General features: G+C 40.3%; 1 protein-coding gene across 9 annotated transcripts in view; it reads left to right on the top strand.

Moving 5' to 3' along the window:
- PDLIM5 (PDZ and LIM domain 5) overlaps nucleotides 1-25,795 on the top strand; it is a 138,638-nt gene extending 112,843 nt beyond the window's left edge. For all 9 annotated transcript variants that reach the window (XM_048304922.1, XM_048304927.1, XM_048304926.1 and 6 more), the window contains 5 exons: nucleotides 8,921-9,095; nucleotides 16,109-16,289; nucleotides 17,319-17,439; nucleotides 21,618-21,733; nucleotides 22,362-25,795. In XM_048304922.1, coding sequence (XP_048160879.1) covers nucleotides 8,921-9,095; nucleotides 16,109-16,289; nucleotides 17,319-17,439; nucleotides 21,618-21,733; nucleotides 22,362-22,451 — 683 coding nt within the window. In that variant the 3' untranslated portion in view covers nucleotides 22,452-25,795. The remainder of the gene's footprint in view (nucleotides 1-8,920; nucleotides 9,096-16,108; nucleotides 16,290-17,318; nucleotides 17,440-21,617; nucleotides 21,734-22,361) is intronic.
- The last annotated feature ends 204 nt before the right edge of the window (nucleotides 25,796-25,999 follow it).

The raw sequence follows: 25,999 nt of genomic DNA, 5'->3' as shown, positions 1-25,999 counted from the left end.
CAGAGATGCCTGAAGGTGTCAGAGGGATTTTGTTGTAAGTGAGGTGTGAGCTATTTCGTGACCTGGCAAGAAGATGGTCTAAAATTGAATGGATGAAATAGAACCTGGAGATGCATCAGGGATTGGGTTTCTCCCTAAAACAGTCAGTCATGGTCTGAGTGGTCTCACAATGATAACACCTTTGGGCCTGAATTATCCTCATGGGCTGTGTGGGCCATTCTTGGAGTACCTATGCTATGCTAGCTATATGCTAGCTGCCCTGCATGAAGGTGACAGAGGTTTTATTCCTCCTTGGAATAAAATCCTGATATTACAGGATTCCTCAGTTGTTTGGTAGAGGAAATGAGAGGTGGCTGCCTCATGCTTTCTTTTAAGGCATGGGTAAGAAGCTCAATAGGCTTCAATTCTTTTCTATTGTCGAAACAAGTAAGAGCGCACTGTTACTGTGTGTTATCTGCACAGACTGGAATTTATAATAGTTAGCACTTCATTTTTGTTGAGCTGTGAAGCTCTACTCACCCACCAGAGGCAGAAGCTTTTTACAAGATTATGTTAAATTAAAAAAATTAAATAACCCAGAGCATCCTAGCTTCATTGCAGTGAGCTATTTGATAACTAACCATTACTCTACACTTAGGTAGCATTGCTCACCCCCAAGGACCCCCAAAGCATTTTCTAGTCCTGGGCAAGGACACGGTGCACGCACAGGAATGGCTTTCACTCGCCACCGCCATGCAGCCACCTTGTGGGTGCGAGATGACAGCTGCTTGTCAGCATGCTGTAACATTCCACGGCAACTTGAAAGGAAGTGAATAGCACCGTGGCAAATTGAAACTGCCAGGACCATTTCAGAAGGTGTAATTGCCCAGTAAGCACAGCTACACCAACCGGAGTTAGTGCAGGAGAGGAGCTGTTCTTGTGGAAAGTGTAGCAGGCTCTGTGATGGTCAGAAACGGTCAGGACTTCCAGTGTTACATTTCTCACATGAAATTGCCTTCTCTTTCCCAGCATCTGCCTAACACTTGCTGGGGGGTGAGCTGCTGGTGCAGTGGGGACCATAGGGGCTGTGTGCCAGGCACAGCACTGCCAGTACCACACCCTGCCTTCCAGTACAGGAGCTGGGCAGGCAGCATCCTGCTTTGCTTGCTGGGGTCCCATGGGATGGCAGGGGGCCTGTGGGAAGCTGTTACAGCTGGTGGCTGTTACAGCTTTCTGGTGGCCAGAAAGGCTGGTTTGCTTCTTGGAAAGGAGGGTTTCATTGCAGTCAACGCCCTTTGTTCCTCTTTGCAGCTGAGTTAGAAGAATGGGATGGGGAAGGTTTGTGGTAGAAGCGTTCAAAGCTTGTGTTTTAAGTGACCCTTTACTCAGATGTGCCAGTTTCCTTGTTCCCAGGGTCTCTCTCAGCCTGGTATCACTGGGATATATAATCCCCTTCCAGGGGAGCTGCTAGGGAATGTCAGCATATTCTGCAATATGCACAACTGTCAGTTGCCTAATCCTGAGCGAGCACATGTGTTAAGCACATGCTCCCTTCAGCTGAGGGAACACACTTGGAAACTGACTGCCAGCACATAAAAAGTGCTTCCCCAGACAAGTTTGTTTTAAAACTTCTGCTATTTCCTTGAAGTTGTTTTCTTGAAGTGTACTTGGTAGCCTTGCATTTACCTCCTCTGGAGTTATCCTTAGCTTTCTTGCTGCATTTTCTTTTTTATATCCCATTCCTGCAATAATTTTAGAATTTTAAGAGCAGAAGAAAATGCAAGCCTGCTCCTAGGCGTGACTTGACATCCTGCTCTACTGGCAGTTTGAGTCTTTGTTTCCTTCCTTGCTACTTATTCTGCTACTTATTTATGTGGAGAAAATGGGATAAAAATGTAGACTGTATCAAACTGTGGAGTTTGGCCATCAGGGCAAACAGTATGGAGCTGTGGAGAGGGAGGAAGGCACCGAGATACAATGCGCTATCACAAAATGCTTGTACTGCCAGTAAGTCCTTAAGGAATTAAGTACCATAAAGGGATGGACTGCAGCACTTTTCATCCTTGTCACCTTTGCTTTTCTGTGTTTTGTTTGTAATTGGTCCAGCCCATATATCAATTTTGTTGATCTTACAGGCTGCCCTGGCTGGGTAAGTAAGTTGATAGCTTTGGGAATATTTCTGCATGGAAAAAGCAACCAAACTATTGTGTCATTATTACTGTGTTCATAAAGTTCTGCAGGTTTTTTATTTTAGGGCTCTCTCATACTAATATGTTTCCTTTGTAGAACAGGAATTTAAAGGCAGGACTAATTATAGGAGTTGAAGAAGCTACTTGCCCATTGAGGACCATGGTCTGAATATGCAGAAAAAACTGGCTTAACATTGCTAGTCATCAAGACAAATACTTTTATTGTTGGTAAGGCCTCTGTTAAAAGTAGGTCCCAAAATATAAACAGTTCCACTATTTTTCACTGAAAAAGATTGTTAGAGATTGCTGCTCCATGATGTAGTCACCATTCATGAAAGCAGAAAGCCTTGTCCGTAAAGGTGTTATGATTGACAGGTCAAAACACAGAAGCTTTCTGATCCTGGTCTATGGACTATGGTAATTAATTTTTCATCTAATCTAAATTATTATATCATCATGTGACAGCAAACCACAAGAGTTTGTTCTTACAAGTTAATTAATGTGAAGTCACTTAGCCAAGTAAAACCCATTGTGAAACTAGAGTAATTTATAAATGTTAACCTTAACTTGATGGCAGTATGAAATTGTAACTCCTGTAGAGTTGCTGAAAAAATGAGTGTGTTCCTAAAACTTGAACGTTTATCTTTAAGAAGGGGCAGATCATAGTAATGATGCAGAAATGTACCACTTGCTTTTTAGAGACAGAATGGACTGGTGTACCTCACTACAGGATCTGGTGAATAGGAACTCAGCTTTTCTGTTACAAACATGGTGTTAAACAATTTTCCTGTGTCTTGGTTTTGCCAAATTCACGTGCAATTGCACCAAGCTGCGCACTGAATTGTTCGCGCTATTTGGACAGATGCATGTTTCTTTCTGTGTTCATTTAAACAGAGATGCAGAGATTTTTTTTGGCTCTATGGTTATTTCACACACATCAAGTAAGAACATTCACTGACTTCCAAAATCAGGTGGTCATTGTCTTTGATTTGTTAAAAATCAACTTCTTGTCACAGACTGACTTGCCAGATCAGTTCCTCTTCATTAGCTAGCACCAGCTCAGAGCAGTGATGCGTCCTGTTCAGATGCACACGTGTAGGACATCCAAGAATTATGCCTAATATTTGTTCAGCAAATGAAAAGCCAGTATTCTTCTGGTAAATTCTTACTTTGAATTCAGTGTTAAACATCAGCGTCATGAAAGTGGCAGACAATCAAAATGAGACTGGACAGACGTGCTGTCTGCAGGCATAGTCAAGCTGTCGAGAATAGGAGCTAAAAGGAGGCAAAATCTTATCTGCAGAAAGCTACCAAATGGGTTTCTGTACTCACACTGCAGAGAAATGGAACACTGTAGTACAGGACTTGGTTTTCTCTTTCTTCTGGAGTCGTGTTTTCGATAAAAGCAGCGCCAGTTGTGCCAAATTTGTAACGGTGTGTGATGTTACAAATCAGAAGGAGACAGGCTGAGCGAGCCAAAACCACCATACTCATTTTAATTAAGATGCTTTACAGCTAATTTACTCGGAGCCTTTCCAGTTGAAAGGCTGGTTACTAACGCAGGAACTATTCCCTCTAGTTGCAGGGGCTGTTGAAATGGGGCCAAGGTGGCACCTGTTTTGATTTTCCATGGGTGCATACCAGCTTTCACCCGGCATTTAAAGACATGATAATGGTTTAATCCATCCTGTTCTGCCTTTAATCAGCAAAAGGAGTTTAGCTCTGACTGTATTTCCAAGACTTCATAAGAAACAAAAGAAGCAACTACAGAATGTGGGGGTTGAGCTTTGCATTTGGTGGTGGGGGGAGGGAGGGAGTTTTTTGAGGTTTTGTTTTGTTTTTTCTCACCTTATACTTGTCCTGTAGCATTCTGCACTGAACTTGTGTGATTTCGTGCAGGCCTGGGAGTGGATGGGGTGTTACATACAGCCAGTGCAGTGAGCTGACAGCAGAGCTTTTCAGACACGTTGCTTCATCCGGCCATCTGTTTGCTTTTGAGGGAAGGAACAGGAAGATTTCTTATACTACAAATATATTAAGAAAAGTCAGAAAATTGGACGTATGAAGCTTTGTATTTTCCATTTATAATACAGTAGTTTGATTGCAGGGTATAAATCACTGAGTTAGAACACTTTAAAATGAAGTTCTGGCACTCCCACCACTTCAAGTAGCATTGTTATTTATAGATATTACATGAAGGCTGATGTTATGTTTAAGTGAGCGTTAAACAGTTCAGGCTGTTGTATTGTTGCTACGCACCAGAGAACCTCTGTCAAAGTGACTTTGGCACCACTGCGTATCCACCTTTCTCCCTTTGTCTTCCAAACCTTTCAGCAGTGTTTGCAGTTATCCATGTGCTCAGCGATGGAACAACCTATTGTTAGACTAACAAGGGCAGAGTCACACTGGGATTTTTAAAAAAGAAAAAAAAAAGGTAGTTCTTTACCCTGCCTGAAAGATTGTTAAATATTAAACTAGCCATACCAAGGAGTTTTAGTGAAAGCAAACACCGTGGGTTTGCTAAACTTAAACCTAATAACGTAGAAAGTTAATAGTCAGGTACAGAGTGTTTTAGGTTTTAGAAAAAAAACCAGCAGTGACAATACATCAGTGTGGATCAACAGTGCTTTAGAATGTTTAATTAAAAAGAGTGAAGTGAAGCCTACAAAACTCCAAAATTTGGCCACAGACAGCTTCTCATGACTTGCAGAGAACCCAAACCTCTCTGGTACTCAGGTCAGAATAGCTCCTATTGGAGTGTATAATTCTTATAAATAATTTCTTTTATTAATTAATTGTATTTATTTATTTTAGTTTTAAATCTTCAGACCACCACAAAAGTTGCTGCGCTTTGTCCCATTTTGAGCAACAAAGGTGCAACAGGAAAATGTGGGGTGAGATTGTGTTGTCAGAAAGCTGATTTCCTTTCCCATTCCCAATCAGTCACCATTTGCAATTAAAAATGTGCCTACATCTCGACAGATCTTGGGTACTGGGGCATCTGTCTCCCCAGCACTCCTTGAGAACAAAGCTGCTGATCACGTATGTAAAATATAAAAAGGAACGTATAAAGCACAGACTACAGGAGAGCTCAGACCAGTTGCCAAGTGTTGAGAGGTCTTCACTTAGATTGGGTGTAAAGATTTGTACCTCCTTTGGCACTCCTCATGTGCCCTGGTAAGATCTTCTCATTGCAAGAAAAAAAACACCTGCATCAGTTTTCTGGGCCTGGTGTTCTTAAATCAAGTGGTTGTGTTTCAAGCTGAAAGATTTCCAAGGGAATAGAGAAAAGAAAGGAGGGGAAGAGAATACATGAACTCAGGATATCCCCTTCCTCTCTGCAGTAAAAATATCTTGTCCACCGGAGTGTTAAACTTGCTGTTTAAGTAGAAGGAATAGATGGGAAATATCAGTGTTCTATCTAAACAAGAAAACAGACCTAATATTTGAAATTCTCTAGCTGTAAGTGGAGGAATATTGTTGGGAAAAGTACAGAGAATTCATATAGATTTAAGTGGGGAATTAATAGTGGGGTTTTTCAAAATCAAAAGCAAACTAACTAAACAAAAATGTCACCACCAACAAAAAAATTCTGTGGGTTGCAGTGTAAGTAATGAACCTTTGGTGAAAGTACTGAAGTGTTAAAGGTGTGTTTGTGGCCTGTGGAAAGGCAGAAGTGGCCAATAAAAGCTATCCTCCTGCTGGTGTTCAGAAGGGAATGAGGAAGATAAAAGGCTAAGGGAAATCAAGCAGTGAGGAAGGGAGAGTGATCTATGGTGGAAAAAAAAATAAATCTAGAGAACTGTAGGAGGTTTAGAAAGAAGCCAGTATATCAAATAAGGTATTTGATACAGATATGGGTATAGATCTTACAGTACCTTACTGGTGTATTTTCTTCAGTAAGAGTATGGATCTGAAGGCAATGGAAGCAGACTGACTCCTCTTCTTTAGGAAGAAAGATCTGAGCTGAAAGAAGCTTGAGTCCACTTCAGAACAGGAGTGGAGGGAAATGAGACTAACAAGGTCTTCATGTGATTACTAGCAAAGAGAAAGAGAATCCTTGAGAGAATGCTGTAGGCACAAATCGTGAGCATGGGCAGGGAGCTTCCTCAACATTAAATGCCCAGGTTAGTTTTGCTCAGGTCTCAGCTCTCACTTGACACAGTATTAATTTGTGTGGTTTCTGTTGTGTTTTGCTTAAAAGCGAGTTTTTGTTATAACATGATGGACTATCTCCTTCTCTCACTTTTTAGTGCTTTAAATAACTCAGAAATGACTGATCTAACAGCTTTGTAGAGGAGGTTTACGTAGACAAATTCTGCTCCTGGCCAGTAGTAACTTTGAAGTTAGGTAGTGTTCGGAAAAGCATCATTCATAAAAACAGCGGTAATGAAAGCTGTAATGAGACCAAGCAAAAGGGAGCAATTGTGATATTTGTACTTTTTTTCCCCCCTTAAGCAAGCAGAAAGACTTTTTTTAACTACACAGTGCAAACGAGACACCTGATGTGTCTGAATGGGCTTTGGTATTCAGTGGATAACCCAAACAGAAATTAGCAGTACACTAAAAGCTGTGCTGCAATTTGATTTATGGCAAAAGCAGTCTTCAAACAGATTTGGGTTTAGTGTGTATTCCTGTCTTCTCATGAAATGGGATCTGAAAATTGAAAAACCATGTGTGCTGACAGAGGAGGAAAGTGCTATTAATCAACACCACTTTTGTTCATGTCTTCAAAGCTGTTCTGCCACCTTTTTCATTTTTATCTCTTCCTTGGTTTTCAGTTTAGCAGTCATTTATAATCTGAAGTGAACTACAGTAGCAGAGTGACTTGTTCAAGATCAAGTGCTTCTATTCCTAAATTCTTTCCACTCAGGAATGTTGAATGTTTCAAGAATAAAGATGTTATTTTTTCAAGATATTGCAAATTTATTAATTATATATTAAATATAACTAATAGTCTTGTTTAAAAAAACAAAAAAACAAAAAAAGCAACCCTTATGAATTGTTATACTTTTTCTACATCAGATTCGGAAAAGGATCCAAAAATATGTCAGTCTTGAAATGACCTGATATGAGAAATTTTGGTAAACCAACCACTTAAAAAAAAAAAAAAAAGATATGAGAAAGATATGAGTATATTTCTTCTTCATACAGAGAAGGAGTAAGCAAAAGCAGGTATTGAACCCATATCAGCAGGTTAATACCAAGTGTAATAATAGTACAAAAGCACTGGTGTTAAAAAGGATTTCTCTTCCAGATGTGTTGTCTTAGCCTACACGTGAGTAGAGGAGAGAGCTGCTAAAATTCATGGTATTGTTCTGATTAATTGTGTAGTGCTTGGCTATATTCTGTAAATAGCACAATATTGGCATTTTTGTTGGATTTTCTGTGGATTCTGTGTTGCTTAAGTCTATCTTCTCTGTGAATTAGTGTGCCACTTCTCTTTCAGCAGGGAATGCATTGTTTTGCAACTTTTCTGTAGGGCAGAGGCTGATCAGCATTACGTTACTGGAGATAATGAGAAACAATTCTTCATCTTTTCCCTGGAAGGTGATATGAAAAATGAGAGAGGATGAGTAGCCCAAAGATTATCAGCTTCACAGACTATATTTTTTGCAAAGCTACGTACCTTGACCTTGGTGTTGGAGAGCTGCAGAAGCATCATCCTGCACTGTCTGATGTCTCAGTCATTGCTTGGTTGTTTGTCTCTGAGTTCCCACTTGTGTCTTAATTCCACTCTGATACAAGGTTCAGCAAGGCTGCACTAAAGCCAGGGCACCAAGTAAACACTCCAGGTTTCTTTTGCCTGTGGTTTTAAACAAAAGGCTATGGAAATGTGGGCTTTTTTATAATGTACTTGAAAAAGAAAGATACCTCCTCTTGACAGGAATAACTGCTCCCATAAACCCATGTGGCTGTAGCTTGTATGTTACCAAGGTACTTATATCAATCGAGGGGAAAGAAAAGCAGAGGACTGTTTGTTTCTTCGCTACCCTTACAACAGTATCATTTGTGCCTTTCATTTTTGTAAATGTATTTTTCAAACTCCATAAAAGCTTATGTCTATTCTACAACTCTAAAACCCTTAGTACACATGGAAGTGTGTAGTGTATACATATCTGAAAATGTCAGGGTTTTATTTGTGTCATACTTCTATAAGGAGGATGCGTACATGACCTTTGGAGTGCTTCATATTGGCAGAAACCACTGATCTAGACCAGTGTTTAATTTCAATTTAGAAATGTATTTTGCTTATACAGTACTCTAGTTTAAGTTCCTACACATGTTGTACTGAATGTATGTTCTTGTTTAACGTGTTAGTAATGATGTATGATCTACTGCACTCACTGTGAAATTTTTTGAGTAGGTATGTCATATTCTCCTGCCTCTGTTCATACACTGATGTTCTTGGCTTCAGCTTTTGTATCTAAAACAAAATAATGCCTTCACAGGTTGTATATTCTTTTACCTAACTTCTTCAACATGTTGAAATTTGTCCACTACCTCTACGAGTTAGCCAAAACCATTCTGTGTTATTTCACAGACATCTCATAAAGTAGGTAGGACTTTCTTGGTAACTTGCTGGGGGAGGAGGTGAAAATTAGTGCTTTTTAATCTGTTCCTTTAAGGAGACAGGTAGGTATACGCTGGACAATGATGTTAGGCAAATGTTGTTGGTTGCTTGTATATCAAGTTAATTTACTTGGTACTGAAAGATGGTCCTCTAAATGCTTTTGGTGTTTTTTCTGCAGCTCCTGTCAGTGGATGGCCATCGAACAGTATTAAATCGCCTGTAACAGCCTCCCCGAGTGAAAAAGCTACAACAGCATCTCAGCTAAATGAGCAAGACACGCTGGTTCAGCGGGCGGAGCATATTCCAGCGGGGAAGCGCACTCCCATGTGTGCACACTGTAACCAAGTCATTAGGTGTGTATCTGCTTGCTGGGGCGCTCTTTGGGGTGTACAGAACTGGCTGGATGGCCAGGCCCAGACAGTGGTGGTGAATGGAGCTAAATCCAGTTGGTGACTGGTCACCAGTGTTGCTCCCCAGGCTCAGTATTGGAGCATGGCCTGCTTAATATCTTTATCAATGATCCAGACCGGGATCAAGGGCACACTTAGTCACACTTGCTGGTGACCAAGTTGGGCAGGAGTGTTGGTCTGTTGGAGTGTGGGAAGGCCCTGCAGAGGGATCTGGACAGGCTGCATCAATGGGCTGAGGTCAGTTTTGTGACATTGAGTAAAGCAAAGTTCTGTGTCCTGCACTTGGGAAACAACAACCCCAGGCATCACTGTGGGCTGGGGCAGAGTGGCTGGCTAGCTGCCCAGCAGAAAAGGACTTGGGGGTGCTGGTCAACAGCAGCTGAACGAGAGCCAGCATGTGCCTAGGTGGCCAAGAAGGCCGATAGCAACCTGGCCTGTATCAGCAATAGTGTGGCCAGCAGGACCAGGGCAGGGATTGTCCCCCTGTACTCATGACTGGTGAGGCCACACCTCAAATCCTGTATTCAGTTCTGGGCCCTTCAAGACAAGAAGGACATTGAGGTGCTGGAGTGTGTCCAGAGAAGGGCAGCAGAGCTGGTGAAGGCTCTGGGGCACAGCTCTGGTGAGGAGCAGCGGAGGGAGCTGGAGGTGTTTAGCCTGGAGGAAAGGAGGCTCATGGAGGACCTTATCACTCTCTACAACTGCTTGAGAGGAGGCTGTAGTGACATGGAGATTGGTTCAAAGTAGTCAGCAGGTTTATCTAGAGTCAACAGTACTTTCTTTTATCATTACGGAAATAATGTTCCTCCAGTGATACGACATAGCCTTAAGATGTGAGGTTGGATATTAGGAATAAAGTTTTTTCACTAATAGGGTTGTCCAGCAGTGGACAGACTGCCCATGGAAGTGTTGGAGTCACCCTCCTGGAGGTATTTAAAAGATGTGTAGATGTGGGACTTCAGGACATGGCTTAGTGGTGGACTTGGCAGTGAACAGCTGGACTTGAGTGAACAGCTGGACTCAATGACCTTAGGTCTTCTCCAACCTAAACGATTCTATGATTCTGTTCATCCTGCAGGCTCTCTCACAGCAGGGCTTTGTTTTGCTTTCGTGGTTTTTGATTCTTTAGGCACAAGTGGTTTAAGGCTTCATTTTGGTAATGCAGAACACTGTTTTCATGCATGGTTTATCTAAAAAAACTGAGAATGAGACTACTTTGGAGGAAAAATATTGTGAACTGCTAACAGTCACAGTCTTACAGTGCCTTTTACAGAGAACCAGAAAGCTGGATGGAATGGAGTAAATGTAAAACCAAAGAAAAGTAAGAAAGTTACTTTTAATTTATACACCCATTCCAATAGAACTGGGAATTATAGCTAGTTGGAAACCAACCAGAGAGTATAGTCTTAGAAAGACTAGTCACAAATGTTGATTTCTAAACTGTAGTTTCTAATCGAGAAGAAGAAAAATAACATCCTTAGAAGAAAAGCAAGTGATGTTTTAACAATTACTAGGACTGGATTGATAATAATTTCCTTCATTGCTGGATTTCAAGCTCTTTGATGGGCTCTTTGGCCTTTTGACATTAAGGTAGCTATTGTCCTTGACTTGTATGACATGGATAGGAAACATTAAGCAACACAAACAAGAGTTTGCCAAATGAGATTAAGTTAAATAAGTTCTGCTGATGCCATAAGATATCCTATCACTAGCCAGAATTTTGTATGGAGGAAGAATTGAATCTGGGTTGCATTGTTCAGTCAGTGATTTCTGGCAATTAGTCATGATTGTTTCATCCAGGGAATTGTAATTGCTTTTATTGCCAGTGTGCAAATCATCCTCATTTTCATCTACCTTGCATTTTATTTCTTCCTTAAAATAGAAATGTCTTAGTTTATTGGAATTGGATTATTGAAAGAAATATATTCTTTAAAAGTGTTTTCTTCTTGCTTGTTCAGTCATTTGTATTGTTGAACTACAAGGGGAAAGTAATGATTTTTTGATAGTATTTTTTTATTTATTTATCTATGTCCCGTGTTTTCAGTGGACAAACTAAGAGAGTGTGGATTATGTTTCAGCATGATTAAATAAAGAGGCTTTTTTGATTAGAAAACTTTGAAAAATGAGGAACTCCATAAACTGTATAATTTTCATTCAGTATAACAGAAAATCAGCCTTTCCACCATGGGTTTTTGTAGTCTCTTGAGCCCTGGCCTGAATTCTACATCAGAACCAGCTAGAGCAAATCACTTGATCTTTAGGGGTGAACTGAGTCCACCTTGTTTGCTTCCATGAGATTTCTGTTCTGGTAGTTCACTACCAGTTCAGTTAGCACTGGGTTAATTTTAGAAGACTCTTTACTAATGGATCTGTGATGCTTTGGAAAAGTTATTCCTACTTCCACTGTATACATCAAGGAAATAAAAATATATGAACCTAATTCTCTTGAAGCAATAGAAAATACTTACACCAATTCCCAGCACAGGTGCACCTATGCATCTTAATCCAATTTTTTTGCTTCATTGCAAAATCAAAGATTAATATCAAAAAAGGTGTACGTATTTTTGGGATGAGATTCATCTGATTCCTTGAACAGTTTGGCCTATATAATAATTCTGTCTGTCTTTAGTATTCTGTCCTTGTTCTCTGGGCTTTGGATTTGTGTCTAGAGAATAACACAGAAGAAACCACTCACTTTCTTTTTTGTAGTGTTATTTTAGTTTTAAACCAAACACAAAGTGCACTATAAGCTGCATCTTTCATACAAGAGACTTCACTGCCTTTTATAGCAGCTGTGGTTTATCAGGGTGTGCTGGTGCTCTGTGCTGTGGGGTCTCAGTCCTGAGCAGTTTCCCTCTTCTCTTGGCCCTTAAATCACTTTCTGCTACTCCCACTTCCTCGTTTTGATCCCCATTAAAAAAAGAGATGAGCTGCTTCCCTCTAAGTAGGGCAGTGTGTTGGTCTGTGGAGCAGCATTTACTCCTTAGTGGATATGTGAGGACAAACTGCAGAGCCCCACTTGACTCTGCTTAAGCCATTGTCATCTATTGTAAGTGACACCTTTTCATGAATAGTAATTGGTAGCCACATCTGACTTCTTTGTAATTTGCTGGTGGTGTTTAAATCCTTATATTTCTTCATATGTTAAATGCCTACTCAATAATTAAAAGCGAGTGTTCTGAGGATAAGTTGATGTGCATTAATCAATGCCAAATATGCCTCATGTTCACAGCATACAGTGGATTTGGAAGACTGCGATGGCATTTTGAATTCAACTTTTAGCATAACTACACTTCATGCCCTCAGTGATAGCTTTATCTATGAAAAGGTAGGAGGAGGATCAAGTGACATTGCATTGTACATCTGTTTTGAAGCCAAAATGCATTCTGGAGTTGGTTACTTTACACTCAGGCGTAGAGTAACCATGGCTGGTTGAGCCAAAACCTTTCTTAGAGACACTTACAACTTTTTAATATATCTTCAATTATTCACACAGTGATTGTCTGAAGGTTCCAGTTTTTTCCAAAGCTTCATTAAGTGAGCTTTTCTTTCCATGTCTAAAAGAATCAAAGCTGGAGGCAAACTAAATTTCTCTTGATCTACTTGCTGTGACGGTCTGGCAGACTTCTGGCATTTCCTGATGAAGACTTCTGGTTCCCAGACAGCCATACCAAGTTCTGCATTGCAGAGTTGGCTCTTCCTTTGAAGTCCAAATGTGTTTTCCCTGGATCACCATTGAGAACATATTCTTTGGCACGTCTGCTCTGAATGATGATTTGGCTTTGTCACCTTTTCATAAAGCTTAATTGTTTTTAAAGGCAAAAGGGAAAAAGTACAAACAGTGCTTCCCTTCAGCACCTCCTATACACAAATTGTATACTGTGGCATTTTCAGCCAGGAGAAGAAGAAACTTCGAAGAATGTAGAACTGCTGTATGGTTAACTGTGAAGTGATTGGCCTTCCTAGCAGATGTGCAAATCCTTTTTGATCTCTCTACCACCACTTGCTATCACAGTACAAGCCACATGAGGAACTAAATTATTGGCCTACTAACATAATATATCACAACCATACTGAAGAAGTTATATTCAGTTGCAAGTGTTAAGTCATTGAAATTGCACTTATATTCCCTGTATGTTGCTTACTTCTCCTTTCAGTTTGCCCCAATCTCATTGTTACATGCAGAACCCAGATGTTTGAGGTGACTACTAAAATTATGTACCTGGTGATCCTTTGGAGCATAAGATTCTACAAATACTCTTGTAAATCAATCAGAATCTCTTTCCAAAAAAAAAAAAAAAAATTACTAGTTGATTTTCATCTCTGAGTTCCATTCATGTGGCCCAGGTGGCGATGCCAGAAATTTGTTAAGAAATGCTCAGCATGTCAGAGTAGCCCGGGGTAGAGGCACATTCATAGCCAACTGTTGCCAGCTGGGTCATGCCATATTCCATTTGGACAGTAGGAATGTGGGTTTTTAGCACTACTTTTACAAATATGTTCTAGTTGACAGAGGCATGTGGGATTTTTATTGGTTTTGTTTTTAAATGGTGAAGGAAGGAAGGACAAAACCATCTACAGCCATCTTCCTAGCGCAGTATCCCCCCAGCTCCTTCCTGTCACCTTGCATGAGTGTGGGCATCCTGCCCCCTTACTCAAGTTGGGACTTTAAAGTTCTTTTCAAATTAATAGAGGAAATAAATACCTTTCATTACTGGAAGCTATCATTTTGATGGCAAAATTATGCAGAGTCTGGGAACACCTCCAAGTTCTGAATACCATGTTTTAGTGTATTTTACATGGCAGGTGGTTTTTTTTCCTCTTTTTTTTTTCCCATGGGCTTTGGGGCAGCTTTTAAGTTGCAGGTATCATTAAGCTGCAGTATCAGCTTGACATGTTTAAACTGCGGCCTGATTGAAAGTAAAATAGTATTTAGAAAGTGTTCTTCTGGACATGTGTGCACAGGGAGCCAGTCCACTAATGGAACACCTCGTAGACATTGTGCAGGGCACAGCCCCAGCTGTCTGGGGTCTTTGGGAAAGGAACTCCGTAGGTGCACTCTCAGACTGTTCCCGGTCTGTCTGTGTTCCTGCGCACTGTCCTGAATGGCTGACCTCAACATGTCGGGGCTGTAAACTCTGGAGAGCTAAACGCAGCAGATGTTAAAATTCCTTCTCCTCCTGTTGCTAGCATGCATGCTTCCCACTACAGAGCTAACTGAGCCATCATTTCAGTGCAGATGGCCAGAAACTCAATCCTACCTGGAGCTGGGAGAGCGTCTTTAGTGTCAGCCCCGTGTTAATGAATCTGTTAAATTAGCCTGTGCTGACACGGCGCTCTGAGGGCACTTTGTTGTACATAAGGGCTTGTATTGTTTGATCAGTACATAACTGAAAGGGCATTGATGTAAGAAGGTGCTTGTAGAGCAGTGGGAGGGTATCGGGTTAGGTCAGTGTTTGCACTGCTCAGGCATCCGCTGGGAGCGGGGGCCGGAGAGCTGCGCTCAGCCCCAGCTCTCTCCTTAAAGAGCTACAGGCTTCCCTTCAGGAGCCCTTTTTCACTGCGTTCCCTCCAATAAGCAGAGGTGAATAGAAGAAACTGGCCCAGATTAAATATGTTTATCATTTTACGAGGTCTTTGGGTTATCCTAAATCTGTTTGAGTCCCTTGTCTTTGACTTCTCATCCTGCTGAAAATACATAGCGTCGCCAGAGAAAATGTAGAAGAGAAATTAAAGTCTTCACCCTCTATCCTTAATTAAGTTGCCCTCTGTCCTCAGCCCACTTATATTTCCATTTTAGAGTCTACATAATCAAATTTCAAGGCAGATTTGGGGGGTTTGTTTGGGTTTTTTCTTGTTCGTTTGGGTTTTTTTCTTTATTGCTCTTGCTTTGTTCATATGAAAATCTTACACAAAAATGTTCTTGTAGCTTACTTGGTTTCGAAAAAAGTATTTAGCAGCAGGTTGTCATATTAGTACCTTTCAGGTTTTTTTTCATTGCAGTATTAGATCAGGAAAAAAAAGAAATGAAGCACTGCTTGAAAGAATTACATCTTTATTGGTATAGCAAAAACAGGAAATCTGGTGAGGGAGATGAACTTGAACCACAAAGTTCATTTCAAACCTAAATTCTGGAAGGTTGAGTGTTGGTGGGACCTTGGAGGCACCTCTTTAAAGTAAATGTGTTCACTAAAGAAATTAACATGCTGAATATATTTTAGATAAATATAGGGACAATGATATATAACTGGGATTCATGAGTTACAAACTGAGAAGTTCTTGTTGACTGAGAAATGGATGAATTTCTTTTCTATTAGCTGCATTGCATTAACCAGACAAATGCTATTAAAAGCATTGTTATTTTGCATTTGCAAATGATAGACAAAGTGTGTTTAGGAAAAAATTTACCTATTTTAATACAAAAAAGTTCGTCCTATAACTAGAATGGGTTATCCTGTAAGAAACTTGTTGAATAGGGACAGTGATTGAATTTTTGTCTCAGAAGAAGCTGATGTTATCTGCTCCTAGTGGGGTCAAGTCTACTAATATTTGTAGTCTCAGTATGAATGCAGACTATAGGAGAGTTGATCATGTCGCTGAGTCAAATATCTCTTTGCAGTAGATGGAATTGGGAACATGGGAAACATCCTTCTTCCCTTCTCTAGCAGATACTTCAGTGCTGCATTTAATGTAGTTCTAAACAAAATTTCTGAAATGCAGTGAAGTGAAAAGAATTAGTGTTTATTGTGAGCAGATGTTTCGAGGAGATCGTTCCGTGGAGATGGATGCAGTCAACGCTCAGAGCTTTCTTAGGGCCTGTAGGAAGAAAGAGGGATGGAGCAGTGTGTGTGAACAGTGTAGTAATGGCACAGAGCTATTGCAGGTAAGTCTATTAACAGCTTTTGCAGGAGCCAGTCCAGGTGCATTTGCTGACAGTATCTCTTCTTTCTAATCAGAGGACCCTTCTTGGTGGCTTTGGGAAAGTCATGGCATCCAGAGGAGTTTAATTGTGCTCACTGCAAAACCTCCATGGCTTACATTGGATTTGTGGAAGAGAAAGGGATGCTGTATTGTGAGGTCTGCTATGAGAAGTTCTTTGCCCCTGAGTGTTCAAAGTGCCAGAGGAAGATCCTTGGGGTAAGTGACCAGCAAGCGGCCTGTTTCTTGGTGGGAACAATAATCACAGTGTTCAGTGCTTCTCTGCAATGAAATTCCATTTTACCTGACCCAGTCTGCGTTCTTTCAAACATACTCTTGACACACCTTTTCAGCTCCCATCACATACAAAATATGGCTTTGGATCTTCTAATGTTGAACCTTTTCAATCTCTTTGAGAAAAGGTCTTGTAGTTTCCTTGGCTCTTCCAAGCTCAGCTCCTGTTTTTGTGAAGCTGTTCTGTAGCTGTTGCGAATACCAAATTTTCTTGAGCAAAATGCTTTAAATTGGCAGCTTTTTACTGGGAATGGGAATGAAGGGGGAAGTGGGGGAGGGAAGTAAAAAGAAATAATCCTCCTTAGGTGAGCTGAGCATTAAGAACACACTGTTTGGCTAGATGTGAAGTACTGAAATATTCCCAGCGTCAATGTAGATGGAAAGATGAGTTATCCTACTCGGCACTGATATGGCTCATTTGAGCCTGCCAGCTGATTGGCTGCTGTTTCACTGCAGACAGCAATGTGTCTGCATTCTTGTGTAACTGGGGTCATGCAGGCCTCTGGCAGCACAATTCTCAAGTCATATTTGGCACTATAGCATCTTCCAAAACAACACAAGCAATCGTGATTTTCTGTGTGATGTCTTCGGATTAACTCTTCACAGACTTCAAGAGAAGGCAGGGATGCTGCTTTTCTTATTTCAGGGGACCATTATGGGTGAGATGTTGATTAAAATTAAGAATGTGAACAAATGAGTTGTTAAAATCTGTCCAACTCTATGTCAAACCTTCCAAAAACCCCAAAGGATTGCTCATGAAAAATAAGGAGATGTACCATAAATAAAGCACCTCATTAAGTTTAACATCGCAGAACTTGCGTGCACAACCCATTTTCAACGTAGCAGTAGGAAACGAAGTATTCTTGAAATGAATCAAGTGTGGAGGCATGGCTACCACAATCTAGTCATCACATCGAAATAATGTGTTCCTCACACTTTTTCTAATCCCCACAGGAAGTAATAAATGCTTTGAAACAAACTTGGCACGTTTCCTGCTTCGTGTGTGTGGCCTGTCATAACCCCATCCGCAATAATGTCTTTCACTTAGAAGATGGTGATCCCTACTGTGAGACGGGTAAGAAGCAGCAAAACCAAAGTTTACTGCAGCTGTGCAGGAGAGCAGAGCTCAGCAAGGTTGGGGAAAAAAATAATTCCCTTTTCTCAAGCTTCACATTAGAAGTGCCCCAGCAATTTCATGTAACTTTGGTATGTCAATTCAAAGCAACAACAGCTGCTGTAGACACTTTAAGTTTGCAGCAGGAGGAGTTGGTGAGGATTTCTTCATCAGCTTCAGCAGCAGCAGGCTTCTTGTCACTGAATTTACCTATTCCTATTAAGTCCTCAGCTGTAGTATCAGTGATACATCAAAGTGTTAGTTTTAGGGTGACTTTCTGCTTGGCTTTAAAATAATCTGAAGTTTACTTAAATCTGCTTATTTACCAAACACGAGCAAATGCCAGTGGAGTAATATGTTTTTCTCTGAAAAGCCTTATTCACAGCCTGAGGGACTTCCAAGAGTAAGCAGTCTGTCCAGGTTGTTTTTTGCAGGATCAAGGATAAAAAAAACCGTCAGGGGAAAAATACAGTGATACAATTACAGCACTTGAAATGCTGATGAGCAATATTATGTGAATGATGTGGCTTAGAAGTTCAGAGCATTTCTGGTTTGGTTTTTAGCACTCCGGCTCATCATAACATTTTGTATAGAATCATAGAATAGTTTGGGTTGGAAGGGACCTTAAAGATCATCTAGTTCCATCCCCCCTGCCATGGGCTTCCTTCCACTAGACCATGTTGCTCAAAACCCCATCCAGCTGGCCATGAACATTTCCAGGAATGGGGAATCCACAGCTGCTCTGGGAAACCTGTTCCAGTGCCTCACCACCCTCACAGTAAAAAAAAGTCTTCCTATTATCCGATATAAATGTACTCTTTCAGTTTAAAGCCATTTCCCCTTGTCCTGTCACTACATGTCCTGGTAAAAAGTCCCTCTCCAGCTTTCCTGTAGGCCCCCTTCAGGTACTGGAAGGTGCTGTAAGGTCTGCCTGGAGCCTTCTCTTCAGGCTGAACAACCACAACACTCTTAAGACTTTCCTCAAAGGAGAGGAGATCCAGCCCTCTGAGCATCTTTGTGACCTTTTCTGGACTTGCTCCGGCAGGTCCTCACCCATCCCATCTCGGGAGCCCCATTGCTGGATGCAGGACTTCCAGTAGAGTTTCAGGAGAGCAGAGCAGATGGTTCAGAATCCCTCCCTCACCTGCTGGCCACTCCTCTTGTGGTGTAGCCCAGGATACAGTTAGCTTTCTGGGCTGTGAGTGCACATTGCCAGGTTGTCTTGAGCTTTTTGTCAACCTATTATTATTATGAACAGTTTTTATTTAAGTTGGTTTTCTAGTTTGCTTAAAACTTTCCATGTGCCCCTCTGAGCTAGGAAAAAATAAACAATTTGTAAAACAATTCCCACAAAATGGAAAAGAGACAAACTTAACATCAAAATTACCTGTTTCCACAGTGCATGCTGTGTTGGAACTGTCAGTTGGACCCTTGTTATGGTTTTCCTTCTATTCTTAGGAACATTTCAGTTTCACTAGATGTAGAAATGGATTGACCAGAAAAGATTTAGCACGAAATTCTAATGACCTCTTAGAAGCTAAGATTTCCCTCTGAACTGATCCCAGAGTTGTTCACAGTGGGTGCCATGGAGAGTGTTAGGTACTGTAAGCATGAGGGAAGGAGGCCAATTTATCCAAAATCCCTCTTGTCACAGCTGCTTTAATGAGGTGTTGGCAGATACAAAAGGACACAGTAGGTTATTGCTAACTTGGTGACACAAGTAGGGTAGGGTGTTGCTTCTATTGAATTTGTGGAGCAGCAGAGGAAATGCGTATACAAGCAGCATCCTCCAGTGTGACAGCACGGTGAAATTTCATCCTGAAGCAAGGAGAAACCCCTAATCTTGGAACCATTTGATGATTCAAAAATAGTACTGGAGGAATCAATAACTCTCCTTTGGGTGGAAAGCTCATGACAGGCTTTGTTCTCTTAAGGTTCAATTCTTGTTCCTGCCACCAAATGACCCACATGTTGTGCAGTGCATTGATTTGTGCTACTTTTACAATTCCTGTGCAAAATGTGCCTTTTTCTATACTGTGAGCAGGAAAAGCTGTGGTAAGATATCAAGTATACTACACTTCTTGCAACGTTTATTTCTGAGATAGAAAGTTGCTAGCACAAGTTAGTGCAGACACAATCTGTGAGGTGTTATTGGCAGTGATACTTTGTAATGGCTCTGGCTCGCTAACTAGATGTTAATTTGAGTTATATTAATTTTTCAAAGACTTTCAGTCCAGCTGGAGTTTTGAGTCTATGACTAATTTTAAAGAAATAAGGAGTAAATGTCATTGCCAACTTTCCTTCTTCCTAGTGCAAAGGAGAGTTCTAATTTTAAATCTGTACTTGAAATTACAACAGCAGCAGCTATTAGTATTAAAAGGGGTTTAATCTGCAGAATGTTCTGGGTTTAGATGTTGAGGCTAAAATTGAATTAAAAGTCCAGATATCTACAACTTTGAACTTTTTTGAAGTGCAGAGTTAGTAGCCTAGTTTTGAAAGTGCTGTGTGCAGGAAGTACTGATATGTGACTATGTAAGAAGTCTGCCTTGGAAGGCTTCTGTGGTATCGCAATTCAAGCATGCAAAAGAAAGCTGATGCCCTTCATTCTGCCTTATCTACTGCCCTTTCTTCAGAAGAAAAGCCAATAAACTTATCAACACAACCACAGGCCAGCTTACAGAAGGTTTTAACTGCCAGCACCAGGAAAATATCGGTAAGATTCTGTATGATCACAAATGCAAAGGGCTGAAAGAGTATGGTCATGAGACTGTGTCCTTCAGGGGTTTTGCACAGTTCTGTTGTACCATTTGATGTTTTTATTGTCTTTCTTCTTAAACACTTAAAAATTCATTCCAGTAGCATGGAGGTGATCGGTGAAACAGTTTCTTGCCACTGGCAGCCATCGAGGGCTTTGCTATTCCAGAGCACTTGTGTTCCCCATCCTGTTGAGATATCTTCTACGAGGATGCATTTTGAGGGAGGTCATCACACAAAACACTGTCTTACTAAACAAAACCAGGACTTTTCTCTTGGGCTTGACACATCCGATGATCTTCTGTGGGCTCTGTTGTAGTAAGCATTAGAGCTTCAGCAGGTCTGTATAGTCTAGGTGAGAAACGAAATCCACTTCTACTCCGCTTCCCACCCCTTATAATTCTCCTTTGAAAACAACCCCTGGCATCAATTTCCCTGTCAGAGTGTTATTATGGTAGTAACACTCTGTTAACTGGTAGATGGAGTCCAAAGTTTCATTATGGCTGTCACTTTGACTGTAGTTCATCCTATGGAGACACAATGCTGCATGACGTGATTGCTGTGGTAGCGTGCTGGTCCCAAATTCTCTCATGCTATAGCAGTAATGCCACTGTTGTCTCTGCAGGAATAAAACATTTGCTTCCTAGAATGGGATGTTTGAGAGTTGAAATAAGTGAAAAAGACCGGACAACTTGGGGTGGGGAATATGAATGGTTCAATGTCATTTGTTTTAGTCCCTTCTCCCTGGGATTGCTGGAGGAGCTTCTTGTTCTTCATAGTAATGAAGAGGAAGGGTTTGTTTGTTTGTTTTGGGGATTTGTTTTGTCATTTTGTTGGGTTTTTTTTAAAGCCATGTAATAAACTCTAGTGACTAGAAAGGTATTCCAACTTGATCCAAATTTCTAGACTCTAGTTAGCACAGAGCCCTAATGATTACATGGTTTTGAGTAGTGCAGTCTGGGGCAACTATTGTGCCAGAAAGTAGGTAGGAGTTCATTACTCTCTGAGGAGGTCTGTAGTGTGAACAGCTGGAGTGTGCTTTCAAAGCAGAGTTGGAGAGAATGTAAGGAACACGTAGAGTTCACGTGGGTGCTCTGCAAGGAGCACACATTTCCCCCTCTCCAGCACACTGTTGATCTCAAGGAAATGAAACACCGGGAAGATGGAAGCATTGCCCACTTGAAAGAATGAGGAAGAAAACTGAATTAGCAAGGAGAAATCAACATCCCAGTCTTTCGATCTAGGAGCGTTTTATTTAATATACTGAGTCTTATAAACCTCAGCAAGTCTGAACCTATTGCCAATGAAAGAAAAGAGCAAAGCTCTCAAGGGGTCAGCCTCACCTTTCTGCATATGCTTTAAAACCTGTTTGTATCTCTTTGCAGATTACTATGCCCTTTTTGGTACGATGTGCCATGGCTGTGAATTCCCCATTGAAGCTGGGGACAGGTTTCTTGAAGCTCTGGGCCACACTTGGCATGACACTTGCTTTGTATGCTCCGTAAGTAAAGCTGGTCTACCTTTAAACAAGCCCTGGCAGCAGTGCTTGTGCTAACCTGACCCATATGGGAGTTAACAGCTCTAACCTCTCTCAGTCCCCTGAGCCCAAACAAAAAGTGCTTTCCCAGTTATTTGGAAGGTGTGTTGCTATTGTAAGCCTTTGGCACGGGTGCGAGCGAAGGTGTCCTGGGCTGCAGCCTGGTGTCCCAGCATTTAACCCTCGATGTTTACTCCCTCAGAGCAAGTGTCGAAGGTTGTAAGGGAATGGGCTGTGTTTCCAAAGTAGCAAGAGTGCTTTTGACATAAGGACACTGTAGCCAAGGTATTGCTTGCTTATATTGTATGACCAAAAAAACCAAAAAAAGAAGCCCCAGTCTTAATGATTGGGGTTTTTTACTTAAATTCTGAACCTAACTCTGCTCCCACTTAAACACCTGTTGTCTTAAGAAAGGTTATGCTTACACCAACCACTAGTATTACATAAAAAGAGGATCCCTAAAAAAAAGATAATTCTTACTCTTTGAATATATTTGTGCATAGAGCAATACCATGATTTGGCATTCTGAATAGTTATGGCGTAATTCATCCGTCTGAATTGGATGTTCTTTTCTTTTTTTATCCCATTTCAGGTATGTAATGACAGTTTGGAGGGCCAGACTTTCTTCTCCAAGAAGGACAAGCCACTGTGCAAGAAACATGCCCACTCTATCAACATCTGATGCTTGGAGCTCATCTTGTGTAACAAATGTACTGAGCAGAAAGGTTAAAATGTCCATACTCAATAATTGGTTAAAATTATTTATATACAATTTTTCTAAAATGGGAGAGAGATGTGGAAACTTGCAGAAAGGATTGTACACTGATTTTTCAGAGCATTTATCATTTACAGTTCTGCTTCGTAAAAAGAAAGGTATTAGGAATTGCACCCAAGCCAAACAATTAGTGTCTTTATCTCTACACTTTGCACATTACTGTGTTTCATGATTTTATGACCACATTTATATCTGTTTCATTATGAGAAGTGAAGTATCTATAAAAATAAATACCTGATATTAGAAGTCTTGGTCTTGCTGCTATTCAGCAAATAAAAGGAGATCCAGATCACTTTATTTCAGTGATGTTTTTAAAGTGTGTCCAGAAGTATTGCAGCTAAACTCCATTAAAAGGAACTCAAAGACAAGATTACACAAAATATAGAGTTCCAAATGTAATTTTTTAAAATATAATCTAATTTTAGATTTTTAAAATCTATCTTATGTGCATATAGCCTCCTACACAATTACATGTACCTGTGCCTTTGCAGTTAAATTTCTGATGGGTTTGCAGAGGACAGAGATTTTTACAAAGTATTTACATAGCATGTTGCTATGCTGGTGAAAAAGAATAGTTTAGAAGATGCCACTTAAAAGAAAACGTAAATGGGATACTTTTCTGTAACTCACGTGCTACCAGAACACTAGCCAAAACCCCCTGCTGCTGAGGGTGTGTTTGATAGGGTGAAAATGTCAGATCAAATCTTAAGGGAGCCGGGATTTCAACTCTTCTGTTTGCAGTTCAGGTTTTAGGTAGCTTTAAGTGCCTTGGAAAGGGGAAATTGTGCTGAATCTGCAGGTAACAGTGTTTTGTATCCAGAATGTGAGATTCTGGTGTTGAATGAGGGAAGCTGCTGAAGTGCAACTGAGGACACTGGTTTTTTTCTCAGTACATTCTTTACCATGTAGCTCATGAATATGTATATTGGTGGTGTGCCAGGTAGCGTACTGAAAACTTAACTTTCTTGCTCAGCTGTTGGGACTTTAATTAGTTTAGGTTTTATTTTTTCTCTTTTCTTCCAGCTGTAGGGAATGTATTGTTAAATAATACTACAGTGGTTTAAGCAGCTCAGTATCTCTCAGATCTTGCAAGGGAGCAGAGAGACAATGCTGTCATTATGCATTTACTGCGAGCCAGATCAGCCAATTCTGTGGCTTGATAAGAATTTCGCGTTTGCACAGAGAGGCAGCACAAGACCAGTGCACCAGCTCAGTCCCCCTTAGCCTCAAATTAGGGCTTAACTGGTCTGGAGCAATTGCAGGCAGGCAGGGAGGAGGTGGTGGCCCTCTGCACAGGGTGAATTTCGCTTCAAAGAATTGCACAACAGAGAAGGGGGCTCTCTTGGGACCAGAACAGATTCCTGAAGGCAACTGAATTTACATGCTGTTTGATTCAACTGGGGTGTCAGAGCTGAATTGTTAGTCTTTAGTGCTCTTTCTAGGAGACATTAAACATAACCATTTACTGGTTTTGTTGTTGTGGGGTTTTTTTACTGATTCAAAGGATAGTTTTATCCATAAAACCATGGATAAAGAAGTCACAAAAATTTACCATGGTTGAGTAAAGCAATTGTAATGAGGAACATCAACAAAAGAGGAGGAAAGAAAACCAAAATTACTGTACTGAGATATGAAAAGATATTTGGCTTTTTATTAATTCAGTGAGACAGGTTCACATTGTGGGACTGTTTCACTTTATTTCCTGAAGTTGGTTTTTTTTTCAATATTACCACATTTCTTTTTTAACTTCCAGTGGTACAGAAGAAATTTGGTAAATTTGGTGAATGTTGGTAAATAAGAAGAAATTTGGTGGTACGGTATAAAGCTGTTGAAGATGTTTACACTCTTGTAGATGTACCCTTTTGTGAGTTTGGCTGAAAATTAGAAGGGTGGAAGCAGACTGGACAAGATACAGTAACATCTAAGCCAGGTTGCTTTTAGAATTAAGTGGGATGTGGAGAAATGGGACCTACAGACTAGGTTTCACTGGAGCTTTATTGCACATGCGTGAGGAAAGAGGGGGGAAATGCACAAGAAAAGTTGTTCAGTAATTTCTGTGATTCAAACATTGCCATTTTAATGTAGGATAAAAACTTCTCAGTTTGTCATTATCCTTAAAATCCAATCAAATTTTGTTTAGCCTCATAATTTTAATTGGAATTGTATTTTTTGATTTGTATGCTCTAGGGTTTGAAATTTTGCGGTTGTTAGTGAATTTGAGGACAAAAGCCTGAAAGGCTCCAATAGAAGTGCTTCATTTAGGTGCTTTGCCTTTTAATTTCTGCTTTTATCTATTTGTTTAAAATTTTAAAGGAAGCATAGAGTCACTGATAGATAATGAATATTTAATGGCTTTACCAAATTATATAAATCAACTAAAAGGAACATAATTTTTATCATTATTTTAATAAGTGAGATTTTAGTAGAGCACTTTATAATAATGCCATATATCTCACTGAATATTTATTACCTATTTTTGTTGTTGTTTAGAACTATTTCATCCTGGTATTATTTTGTTTTATTTGTAAGCCTGCCTTTACCTCTACAGTCTTTTGGGGTCTGAGTGTATGTGTTTAAAAATACTTCTCTCTACATGCACACGAATGCCTGTGCATTGAGAGACGTACTTATATACGTGTATTTGAATGCAGGCTTGACATAGCAAAACCCAGCATTATTCCATCATCATTTGGGGATTTTGTGGGATTCCCAACTGCACACATATAGCATTCATGTTATGAGGGAATGTTACAGAGTCAGGAGAGATATATTAGTAACCTAACTACTGTAGATTTTTGCATGCATTTTCAGTCAGTCATTGTTTTTCTTTCAAAACTGCCTGTGAGAGAATTTGGCTTAACCCTGTTTGAAGATAGAATGTCTTTATAAGTGAATAATTGATCCATGATGACAGTTTCACTATGTTGTAATGAAATAATTCAGGATTACATGTAAATATAAATGCTTAATATAACAATTCAATCAACTTAAAAGGAGGAGTTGAGTTGTGGTTCAGTGTGTGTTGGTCTGTTAATTGTGTACTTGTTTCTTCACAGAGCTACTTGCATCATCTAGCCATGTGAGCTACTTTTCAAACACTGTTTTATGCTAAACTACCAGCTGTTAAATCCTGGTGATTTCTTTGCTTGTGTTTAATAATCTCTGGCATTAAATTTTGGCTGTTCACGTTTGCAAGTGTAATTATAATTGAAAAACATAACAAGCAAATAAACCCTACTCAAAACTTGAAATTCTCTGTCCTCACTTATTTTGTGGTTGTTGGATATTTTCTTTTCCTGAATCATAGTCAGTAAAGGAAAGCCATGATTGTACACAGCAATAGATAGCATTTGAGCTGCTCATTCTTCAGGTCTTGTGGTTTTTTTAGAATGGCGCTTTGTTTTATAGGGAAGGACCAGGGGGTCCTGGTGACACCGAGGTGACCATGAGCCAGT

This window comes from Corvus hawaiiensis, chromosome 5 (assembly GCF_020740725.1).
Source record: "Corvus hawaiiensis isolate bCorHaw1 chromosome 5, bCorHaw1.pri.cur, whole genome shotgun sequence".
In the NCBI taxonomy this organism is placed as follows: domain Eukaryota; kingdom Metazoa; phylum Chordata; class Aves; order Passeriformes; family Corvidae; genus Corvus; species Corvus hawaiiensis.
This window is presented reverse-complemented; position numbering and strand designations above follow the sequence as displayed.